Genomic DNA, 12,147 nt, shown 5'->3' with positions numbered 1-12,147 from the left:
ATCTACTGGGATATTCATCACACATAAAATGGCCTGGAAAAGAACAAATATACAGCTGCAATTCTGTGGGCAAAAATACCTTTTTGATGCCAGAGGTCAGAGGAGAATGAACATACTGCTTTGAGCTGATGCGAGCAACTTTAAGTCAAATAACCACTCGTTACAGCTGTATGCATAAGAGAATCTCTGAATGCACAGCACATCAAAACTTCGAGGCAGTAGCAGACCACATAGGGTGGCACTCCTGTTACCTAAGAACAGGAAAATGAGGCAACAATTTGCACAGGTTGCCCATAATCGGGCACTAGAAGATCCGAAAAATGTTGCCTGGTCTGATTAGTCTTGATTTCTGCGGCACAATGGAATGGTCAGAATTTGGTGTCAACGACAATGAAAGCATGGATCCACCCTGCCTTGCATCAACGGTTCAGGCTGGTGGTATTAGCCTGATTATCATGACTTTCAAATCTCTTCGAGACTTGGTCTGATCAAGACCATAACAATTAACGTTTCCCAAATGGCATGGTTGACCTACCTTGGTTTGCTACTGGTCGAGGGCAGAAAAGATTGAGCCAAAGTTTAAACCAAACATTTTCTTAGTCCCAATAGAAAGTCTCTGCTTAAACCATGTCACTGCCTTGAATACGCCTCTACCCCAGATTGTTGGAGATGTTCGGTTGATTGGTTCCCGACAAAGTGGGTGGAGTTCCCTTGCCAGGGGGAACTCAAATCTGCCTGAACAAGCAGTTCTAAAACTTACAACAAATCATATGTTTTTAAAGCATTCATAATTTAGGCATTTTTAATTGTGCCATCTACCTCTTGTCTACTCGTTGTATAGACAACTACATTGTCACCCATTAAGAAACCCACTACAGGGTTCCCACTTGTTTTAACAAATCAAGAGCATTTCCAGGAGCTTTTTGAAGTGGCATTGGTCACAAGTGGTCCAACATTCCAGTCTCCTGATGCATTTAAAGATGCACTATACTAGGCAATGTTTGAGTTAATTTACGAGTCATTTATTGAATTAAATGGGTCATTACCAGATGAACCAAACTATCTCGACCACTCCTGAGAAAACCTCACTTGCAAGCCCTGTGTGAGGTCCCAACAGCAAGTGGACTGTTTGTATGGAACCTTGACACTCCCCGGCCACTTTATTAGGTACACCTCTGTAGTGCTGAGTTGGACCACCTTTTGCCTACCTGCCTGCAACAATACTTGGGTAGGCGGTGGTATTCCAACAAAGATTAATTGGTTCTAAGGGGCCCAAATTGTGGCAAGAAAATATCCCTACGCCATTATACCACCTACCGAGGCTCCGCCCTCGCAGTGACGCAACATCTTTGGCTCTGCTACACTCGGGGGTCGCTATTTTTTTTTTCCTAGTACAGGGACGCCACAGATGGCCAAACTCGGCTTCTCATTGGTCAACCTTCACAACTTCCTGTGACAGGTTAGGGTTTAGACATGGGTTTTGGTCTGGGCACAATTTCGCATCAAATTCGCCAATACCTTGCTTATATCGCCGTTCTTGGCAAAAGTAAAGAATAAGAAACATTGCTTTCATGGTTAAGTTTAGGGAAGGTTTAGGTTTAGGCACATATCAAAAGTGTGGCGAGTGTCGGCGTGTTTGCGGCTTCAAGACTCTCCTGTAACACCCCCATCTAATGTGTTGCAGTCTTGCCGTTCTGGAAGTTCGACCAATCAGAGGCCACCTCTGGCGTCACCCTACTAGGAAAAAAAATATCGCCAGGGGGTCAGGATTTGGCTGGTTAGCTTTGCCGATTAGCAAGGCACTTCCTTGTCGCCATTTTCACAAATTTGCTCATTTCCGACGCCACTTCGCTCATGATGATTGGCGAGTTTAGTGTTGGGCACACAGACCTTTACAGGTCTGTGGTTGGGCACCTTATAATACCTCCAATGCTGTCTTCCATATAGGCCTAGCTTTCTTGTCAGTCAGTAACATGGCACGTAACTGGCTGAGTAAACTGGCGTCGGAAATGAGCTCCATGAAACTCCATTTTGGAAGCTGAAAATTCGTTCAATTTTGGCTGAATTCACTAGCCTAGCATTGAAATGTCTGGGGGCGGGACTTTTTCACTCTCTCCAGGTCTTAGGCTATACTACCTCCGTGGCAACACTAGCTTAGCCTGGTTCACACCAGACGGTGTATGTGTAGCTTCGGCGCCCCCTGGCGGAGCAGAGCTTCACACACTACATTGGAGACGGAGCGTGCTCTATGGCTGCGTACCAGACGGTAGTGTGTGTAGCTCTGCTCCGCCAGGGGGCGCCAAAGCTACACACACACCAGAGCCGTATATAGAGAGAGTCTGGCCAACTCGAATCATGGCGCCATTTTCGTTCCCCACGGCGAGGATTCTACAGTGTAACCCTATGGGCAGCATACCGTCAAAATCGCTGGATCTAAAATACAAATAAGGCTTCATAGACCATCAAACTTGGGTTGTAGTATTATCAAGATCCCAACATATGAAAACAAACGTTAACAAGTTCGTTCGTATAGAAGGGGTTTGCTTAAAAGAGGGTTTTGTCGGCATAGTTTTGATGTGCTCAGCAGTGCATTCAAGCGTTGCCGAGTTGTTGTTGCCTAGGTACAGCCAACGTCAAAGTCGATATTTAAGTAATGTACATAAATAATATTCACAACGATGGTCAAGTTCATGTACAGGGACCCTGGTGATACTTGCGCCAAAGTTTCACGTTGTGTCGAGATTTAGTAGGCCTAGATTAAAAATAACGATGTGCTCAGCAGTGCATAATCAGGATTGCAGGTCACTGTAGGATGAGTCTGGATGCTCGTAGCAGTCTGGATATGCATAGTATGAGACTGGACATGAGTTTAAATCGCAGGGGGAAAGGACCTTATTAGCGCGACAGAAATAATAACTTGGTGGGCAAAGTTATGTTTTCACAGTATAGCATTTACAGGTGGCAATTAAGATTTGACAAGCGAATTTCAAGTTATGACAGAAACATAACCCCATGCCATCATATTTATTTCTTTCAAAAGTAATTGTTAACAAAAGTCGAAGGGGGAAAATACGTTTACCTCACACGACACGGAGAAATCTGCTGCTTTCCGGTTATTAATTCTGACCTTTAATCCATAAAGGAGAGTTTATAGCATGTCCCAAATCCTCCGTTTATTTCACGAGTTAAACGATGCTGTTTGTTTCTCCTGACCCGGCCCTGCACTACAGCCATATGCACAACAGTTTGTCATAATAATAATGTTATAATATTATAGTGAAGCGTTGTTTTTTATATCTGATAATGCTCATTAATGGGAGCGTGGGGAACGAAAATGGCGTCCATAAAACATGTGACCAGCCCAGAACCAATCAAAATAGCGGGATAGCTCGAACGTTCGACCCCATAGTTGTCCAGACTCTCTCTATATACGGCTCTGACACACACCATCTGGTGTGAACCAGGCTAACACTAGCTCAGGAAAACTGAGAAATTCTGGTTTTTTTTTCAGTTTTACAATATTTTGGTCAGCACCCTCAAAAGAAAAAAAAAATGATGGGTGAAGCCTGCTCCAACCTTTATGAACTTGTAAGTTTTTGGGAAATGCCTCCACTGCGTGTGACATGTTTTTTTTTTTTTTTTTTTTTTTTAAGGATTTCCTGTCTCGCCAATAAGTTCTAAGCATTATACACATAATTATAAACATTATATTATTAATTGTCATAGAAAATTAACACACATCTGCATTCCACTGCATCCAGACCCTCCGGAGGGGGAAAGATGGGAAAAGTTTGAGAACCACTGGAGAAAGGTTTAAAGTCCATCTCTAGGAAGGGCATCTTCATGTCCATGTCCATTTCCAGGTACAGCTCACTGGAGAAGTGCTCCGACAGGGCCGTGGGACCCTACGGGTAGAGCATAGAGGTGTAGCCTACATTGTGGTTTAGAATATTATATGACCATGTTATTGACTTAGCTTTAGAAACTATTCCAATGAGGTTGGGTTTTCGAGAAGGTTTTGGGTGGGACCTGAGCCTAAAAAAAGTCTTAGGGTGCATCCCAATATGCGACCTTGCGTCCTCCACTTGTGCTTGTGGCCATAGATGTGTAGGCCTATAGAAGACGTCTTTACACATCTATGCTTGTGGCCTCACACCAGGAAGTAATATGTCATGATGACATCACTGACAACAGCATTATATATCAATATCTTGCAAAAACTCAACTGTAAAGTCATTTTCTTGTTTGCAACTGGGATGATGAATGAAAACCAGTCCCCTAAATGTTGTTGTGGCTAGGCTAACAGCTGGGAAAATTGTTTTCTCCACAGAGGAGGGGCCAGGAGGCGGAGCGAGGCCACAAGCACAAGTGAAGGATGCAAGGACGCGTATTGGAATGCACACTTAGTGATATGACCATTGGGCCGTTGGAAGGATCCCACATACTTTCATTCAGTGATGGTGTCCATGGGGAATGAAAGCAGGACTATCAGGTAAAACCGGTTAGGTCTGGCAGGCTCATTAAGAAGGGGCAAAAAAAAAATCCATTTAACTTAACGAAAAGTTAGCCTACACCTCACCGAAGTCATGGATGGTAGGCCTATAGCCTACAAAGATGAAACCTATAGGCTAGGCCTATTTGGCTTTAAAAGTGGTGGGGATGATTAGGCCTATCGTTGTCCATTATATTTTTGGAAAAGGTGGTGGGAAAAGATAGGTTAATCTGAAACATGCTATGGACATGCCCCCATCCACACCTAAAATAACACCCATGGATGGTCTTATTTGCTATGTAGGCTAGTTGTAGGCCACAGGCGAGGACAGCACCCTCAGCCTCTTTCTAATGTTATGGTTGATTCACTGACTAACCATAAAGTAAGTAAGTAAGTAAGTAAGTAAGTTTTATTTCTAAAGCACATTTAAAACAGTACAAAACTGACCAAAGTGCTGCACAGAGGCTGGTTAGAATAAAAATAGCAAGATAAATAAAGAAAAGTAAAACATATTAGTAGCACATAGCATTTCAATATAGAGGAAATAAAACATCTGCATACAATGTACAGTTGCAGCACTGGCAGCATATAAGACACATAAAAGGAGCTAGAAAACTTTGAGTACATAGTGATACAAAAATGAAGGGGAAGTTAAAACTATAGAGTTCAGGGCTAAAAGTATACATTCGGTGCAATAAAAACAACACAAATTAAGGAAACTAAAATTTATGAATCAAAAGCCAATGTATATAAATAGGTTTTAAGTCTAGATTTAAAAGCAGACGTCGTGGGAGCAGATCTAATATCGGGAGGTAAACTGTTCCAGAGGCGTAAAGCAATCCAGGTAGGGTTTGACTGCCTATCCTTTGATAGTGCGTGCCTATCCATAATATATCTCAAAGTCTGAACAGAGATTAACTGTTAAAAATATATGGGAAATGGACATGATGACCCACTAAAGTGGCTGGCAACCATTTTGTCTTTCCTGTGCTCTCGTCGACGCGTACACACGATACGCAGCCGTTTGTGAATTCCAAGTCTTTGCGTCAGAAATATTCTAGTAAGGGGAGATAGGACAGGTACATAGAAATTAACGGTGAAGATTCGTAACGCAAATATGGCGTCTACCCGCACATCTCCCGCCTTTCTGGTAACAAGAGCCAATGTGCCTGCTGAGCTGCGTTGCCAGTGATCCAATCATCTGGCTGCATCGGCGCACGCGAAATTATGCACATGCTCAGTTGTGAAAAGCCGTTGCTCTCGTGCCGTTATGGAACTACTGCGCCTGCGCTCTGTCAAAAAAAACGTGAGAAAAGTGACTCAAAAAGCTTTATTTTGACTCGTATGACACAACCAAGTAGTCTAGATTGATCAGTTTTTCACGGTCGTTTCAACCATATGGTTTTCACAACCGCTGGGTTCCCCTCCGTCCTATACTCAGTTTCCCCATTCATTTTTCCCATTGACTCTCAGATCTGGTCTACTTAATCGCGAAATAGCACCCCGGAGGCGTCACCAAGATGGCCGCCATATGTCCCCTCTCATTCTAAAATCTCTCTGTTTGCGTAAGTATGACGTAGCCAGTTTCCCGTATTGAGTGGCGTATCAATAGACCAATGAAAAGCTTAGCCATGTTTCCAGCCCCGTTTTCACAGAGCAAGGGCGGGTGGAGCTGCGTATAGTTTCAAAATGGCGTTCAGCTAGGACGGCCGTAATGCAGTGGTAAACATTTATTCCTTGTCAATTCAGATCTTTAGTATACGCACGGCACAAATACAATCATTACTACAAGACGTCTTTGCTATACAAAATGAAAGGCAAAGAACGTTCGCCAGTTAAAAAGCGGTCACGTCTTCTGGATGAATCTCGAGACAGGGGAGGAAGCCACCCATCATGCAAGAAAATGGGAACCCTTTCGGTGTCTGGAAGCAACAACGGCAATAACTCGATGAAAGGTATGAGTTCAACGAGAAGGACTTTACTCGGTGATAAACGAGATAGCCGAGAGATCGACAGCCACGTTTCAAATCGTTCTGGAAGTAACCACAGCTATGCTAATATCACTGCGGGTGTGAGTAGCAGCAAGAACCACAGCGGCCTCACTTTGGAAGCCACCACTCGCATTAACTCTCGCGGAGACGCCAGGGCTCTTCCGAGTAACGAAAGTGAGTACAAGACTTTGAAAATAAGCGATCTTGGTTCTCAGTTGAGCGACGAAGAGATAGAGGACGGATTATTTCTGGAGTTCAAGAAATTTGGAGACGTGAGCATAAAAATAAGTAGAGTAAACGACGAGCGTGTGGCGTTTGTCAACTTTAGAAGGCCCGATGACGCCAAGGCTGCAAAACACGCCCGCGGCAAATTGGTTCTGCATGACAGGCCACTCAAAATCGAGGCAGTGTACATCAACAGGCGGAGGAGCCGCTCGCCAATAGACAAAGACACTTATACTGCAGTTCCTGGTCACAGACATTTGCATTCTCAGAGACCGCTGTCACCAACTGGCCTGGGCTATAGAGACTACAGGCTGCAGCAGCTTGCCCTCGGTCGCCTGCCACCTCCGCCACCCCCTCCTCTTCCCAGAGATTTAGAGAGAGAAAGGGAATTTTCCTTGTATGATGCCAGGACTCGACCGCCCTTTATCCCAGAAGTTGCTGCTGCTTTCAGGGAGGAGGATATCGTGTCGCCAGAGGACGACCAGAGGGCCAACAGGACGTTGTTTCTCGGTAACCTGGACATAACAGTGACCGAGAGTGACCTGAGGCGGGCTTTTGACAGATTTGGTGTCATCACTGAGGTTGACATCAAGCGCCCTGCACCACGCCAGAACAGTACGTATGGATTTCTGAAATTTGAAAACCTTGACATGGCTCACCGTGCCAAGCTCAGCATGTCTGGCAAAGTGGTGGGCCGCAATTCTATCAAGATTGGATATGGCAAGGCCACCCCAACGACCAGACTCTGGGTGGGGGGGTTGGGCCCCTGGGTCCCCTTGGCAGCCTTGGCCAGGGAGTTTGACCGCTTTGGCACAATCAGGACCATAGACTACAGAAAGGGTGACGCCTGGGCCTACATCCAGTACGAGAGCCTGGACGCAGCACAGGCCGCCTGCTCCCACATGCGCGGCTTTCCCCTCGGAGGCCCTGACCGGCGCCTGCGGGTGGACTTCGCAGACACGGAGCACCGATACCAACAGCAGCAGCAGTACCTGCAGCCTTTGCCCCTTCCGCCACATTACGACCTTGTGGCAGAGACGTTTGTGCATCGCGCGGGGCCCGAGGCCCTGCGGGTGAGAGAAAGGACCCCTCCGCCTACGCTTCGCTTCCGCGACACCCCACTGTACCCCCCAGCTGCTGCTGAATGGCCTGTCCCGGCGGTGCGGGACCGCGCACGGGGCGCTCCCTTCGAGCCTCTGGAGCACCTGGAGCGAGAGAGGCGTCCGCGGGACGCGTGGTCGCTGGAGAGGGAGCGGGAGCTGCAGAACCGCGACCAAGCCAGGAAGCGGCGTCTGCTGGAAGATGGGCGACACCTGGAGCGATCACCAGACAGCAGCGAGCGCCTCCGAGGCCGGGGGGGTGGTGGCGGGCGCCACGGCCTCTCCATGGAGCGCAGTCCAGGCGGCAGCAGCGGCAGGGACGGCGGCCGGTACAGCGACAACGACAGGCTGGCTCGCTCCGACAGGCCCTCACCTGCGGCAGGGGGACGCGATCGGCGCGGAAGCTTCGACTGTCAGCCCGGCGAAAAACGACTTCGAGCGATGAGCCCCGTCGAGACCATCAGCGAAAGGGAGCGCAAGCGCAAAGCCAGCGAGGCCACCAAGAGCCCCGGCAAACGCGAGGAGCGGACAGAGCACCCTTCCTCCACGTCCTCCTCCTCCAGGACTACAGCCCAGTCCAAGCAGGGCTCTGGCGGCCACAAGCTGTCGCTGGCCTGGCACGGGATGCTGCAGCTCAAGAACAGCAGCTTCCCCACCAGCATGCACCTGCTGGAGGGGGACCTGGGGGTCTCCAGCCGGCTCCTGGTGGACGGCAACACGGGAGGCCAGGTGAGTCAGCTGAAGATCACCCAGCGTCTCCGTCTGGACCAGCCCAAGCTGGACGAGGTGTCGCGGCGCATCAAGGTGGCGGGCCCCGGCGGCTACTCCGTGCTGCTGGCCGTGCCCGGCAGCTCGGGGGAGGGGGAGGAGGGCCCCTGCGACACGGGCAGCTCGACGGAGCGGCCGCTGAGGAACCTGGTGTCCTATCTCAAGCAGAAACAGGCGGCCGGCGTCATCAGCCTCCCTGTCGGGGGCAGCAGAGACAAGGACAACGCGGGAGTCCTGCATGCCTTTCCTCCGTGCGAGTTCTCCCAGCAGTTTCTCGACACTGCTGCTAAAGCCCTGGCCAAAACAGACGAAGACTACCTGGTCATGATCATAGTACGAGGAGCGTCATAAAATAGTTAACACTTGTAAGAGAAAAATAAATGACTGAAGAAATAACTTAAAAAATGGCCTGTAATGTATAGAGTGCAGCTGTGTCCTAGAGTATAGTCTTGAATGTCAAAGTTAACTTTGCAGTGTCCTGTCACTTGAGTAAAAGGAGAAGTACATTGCAACACAGTGGTTTCAGCAGTCCAGTGTCTAGGGAATAATTCTGGTCTGTATGCATGGCTACATTTTTTTGTACAGAAGACATTGTAAATGGTGACTGTACATCAGAATAATGTGCTGAGTAGGTTCTTTTTTCTGACAGTGTAACACTTGGCTAAAAAGGTCTTCATTGCACAGTTAAGGTTAGATTAACCCCTCAGACTAAACGTTGTCGTCTGCAGCAGTCAGTGCACCCTTGGCTGCCTTATCTTCCTAATGTGCTCATAGTAACAGTCCTGAGATGTCATTTTACTTTACTCTGTCAGTTTGTTTTCATATACATGCTTTTTGTTTCTTATTTCAGTTAAGTCGGTTGCAAGCAGGTATTTCCAAATTGCCACATCTAGAACCTGACCTTGTAGATCTGGGTGGCTGGGGAGCTTTGAGATGATCATTTGATGAATCCTAAACAGGGTAAAAGGGTTTATTTGGAACTGTATTCTTAATTGTACATCTATTGAAGAGTGTTAGGGCTCAAATCACTTTCAATCATTACAAATTGTCATGAGATTTAAAATATTTATTTAAAAAAACAAAAACGATGTTGATTCATCAACTTGAACTAGAATTTCCGGTGTAATCACCACAGAGGGTTAATTTGATATTGGGTTTTCAAGAAGAATTTATTACAAACCTTTGGTCAAGTGTGTAGAAGATGTCTATATGTGAGTGTGTGTGTTGAGTGTGTGATCTCACGGCATCACAAAGTTCCTTCAACTAATTATATCCCGTTAAGATAAGGCCGCTTCAGAAGATGGACTTAGCCATGTTGAAATTGCTGTAGGTTTTACTTCAATAAAGTAATTCAATTCGTGAAAACAAGACTAGGTAATTCAAAAATGTGTTATTTGGAAGAATAGAGAAATGGTTTTGATTTTTTTTTTTTGATTACGCTGTATTTTCTAAGCATCTTCTTTTATTGTTTTTTGTTGGTATTTTTAAATGTCTTTTTTTAAAAACGTCTTTTAAACAAATCCTACGTCACATAGGATCATGACCAGTTAAGTAGCAGGCTGATGAGACTAACTCCCCAATTGAGCAGCATTAGTGAAATTTCTCCTCGTAACAATCTTGGATGAAGGTCTTAAGATTTTTATTTTATTTTATTATTTTAATTAGGCATACAGAGTTCAAACTAATATAAGACAACATAGGACACCAATGTAAGACATGCTCTTATTTTGCCCTTGACATTTGCTCACTTTAGATTGTTTTTGATGCAGATAACTGATTATGTAAAGGGTGATAAAAGACCTGGCCATCCAAAAATTATATATTTTTCCCTGCAGTCATTTCATGGTCATGTAAACCACTGCCATGTCTTGTTTCCCCACCTAACCTTTTGTTTAAAAAAAGAGAAGTATATATAAAGTGTGTGTGTGCGTTTGTGTGTGTCTACTTGTTGTATGGACAGTGGACAGTTAGAAGTATCTTTTTTTGGGAAAAAAATGAAAGAACACTTCATTCTGGACAGTCTGATGCATTTACGCAGAGAGCAAACTCAAGTTAACAAATGTCAGTGTGAATCCTAACTGAATGGACTGCTCTTGCATTGTATAATTGGTTATGTCATCACGACCGTACCCATGTTCTAATTGGAAGTTTGCATTTTGCTCTTAACTGTACAGCTGATTTCTGGAGAGAGAGAAAGAAAAAAAATGGAAACCGTCTTTCCATTTTGCGACTAAAGAAGTAGCTGTTCACAACAATCACACAAAGAAAAAAAACTGTGCATCTGGCACTTGCTTGATTTTGTCTCAGTGTCAATAAATTGTTTCTCTTTCGATGGAAAATCCGTCTGTTTCTGCTATGGAAGTGAGTTGAAGACGGCCATTTTGTGACCTTTTCATTCAGTTTGGTGTTGCCAAGCCTCCCCCCCCCCTCATTTCTGTCTGTGACAAAAGGATGTACGCCCACACAAGACAGACAGAAAAGGAGAGAGTGGAGAAGGGGGGTGGGAAACGCCCGACAACTTTTATCTGTGTTGACCCTTGTTGCATGACATTGCAGCCATTGCCACTTGTTGCTTCTTCTTCCAGGAAGAGAGAAGTCAGTGTCTTCCATTGGAGGAGCAACAGTTTGTTTGACCTGTCCTGCACATTAGGAAGGCAATTGTGAGTTGTGTGTTTGAACATGCACAGATCCAGACAGCCATCGCTCCTCCAGATATGGCAGATTGGCGGCCGGTCTACAGGTTTGTCTTCTGGCTCTGGGCCCCCTGTCACTGGAGTGTTCAGGATCTCCCGACCCCGTTGACCCTTTTATTTGCTCCACAACGCTGTTTCAGAGCGACGTTCAGTCAGTGCCTTCACAGAGCACTAAAGGAGTGTGATCTTTTGAAGGTTACACTTTTCTGCAACTCAGAAAACAAGGATCAGCAGTATTCTGTCAATTCCCTTGATTATTAACAGATAGGCTTCATTGCACCAAAGCCTGACAGAATGAAGTTTTGTTAGTAAAAAAAAAGTCTCAGCGTAAAAGGAGAGGCATTTTTCAGCTGGTGCTTTCCAAAGTTTGGTGATTTCCAAAGTTAATGATGTGGTTGTTTACACACAGAACATCAGGGATCCAGCATTTTGAAGGAGCCTTTGACAACATTCACATTTAAACAGGCCCATGTTGTACACATTGATGTCAGGATATACAGGATCGTCCACATCTGGGTCATTCGAATCCAGGAAGAACCGTGTAGGGAAACGTGCTTCTCCCAAGTTTACGCCTGGGATTTTTCCACTGACTTGTCACCACAGTTGTGTTTGTTCCTGACTTTAATGTTGATGCCGTGAGCAAGAGGACGCCGGTGGCCACTTTTATCAGAACTGGTGATCCCCCTGGAAGCAGGTAAAGACATCCACATACCCACTTCTGCTTTTTTTTAGCAGAGAATGTGATTTGGATGTACAGTGGTGTGCAAAGCAACAGCAGTTTTTTCCACAAGGAGTCAAAATACTTCCAACAGTATATGCCCATGCATTGGGGACACTACACGATGCTATAGCAATTAAAAATAATAATTTTAAAAGTG

General features: G+C 45.7%; 1 protein-coding gene across 1 annotated transcript; it reads left to right on the top strand.

Moving 5' to 3' along the window:
- The first annotated feature begins 6,156 nt into the window (after positions 1 to 6,156).
- On the top strand, positions 6,157 to 11,277 carry rbm15 (RNA binding motif protein 15). The gene has a single exon (XM_063215236.1). The coding sequence runs from the start codon at positions 6,303 to 6,305 to the stop codon at positions 8,925 to 8,927; it is 2,625 nt and encodes an 874-aa protein (XP_063071306.1). The 5' UTR covers positions 6,157 to 6,302; the 3' UTR covers positions 8,928 to 11,277.
- The last annotated feature ends 870 nt before the right edge of the window (positions 11,278 to 12,147 follow it).

This window comes from Engraulis encrasicolus, chromosome 14 (genome assembly GCF_034702125.1).
Source record: "Engraulis encrasicolus isolate BLACKSEA-1 chromosome 14, IST_EnEncr_1.0, whole genome shotgun sequence".
NCBI classification, from domain to species: Eukaryota; Metazoa; Chordata; class Actinopteri; order Clupeiformes; family Engraulidae; genus Engraulis; species Engraulis encrasicolus.
The sequence above is the reverse complement of the archived record's forward strand: the minus strand, read 5'-3'. Positions and strand labels throughout refer to the sequence as shown.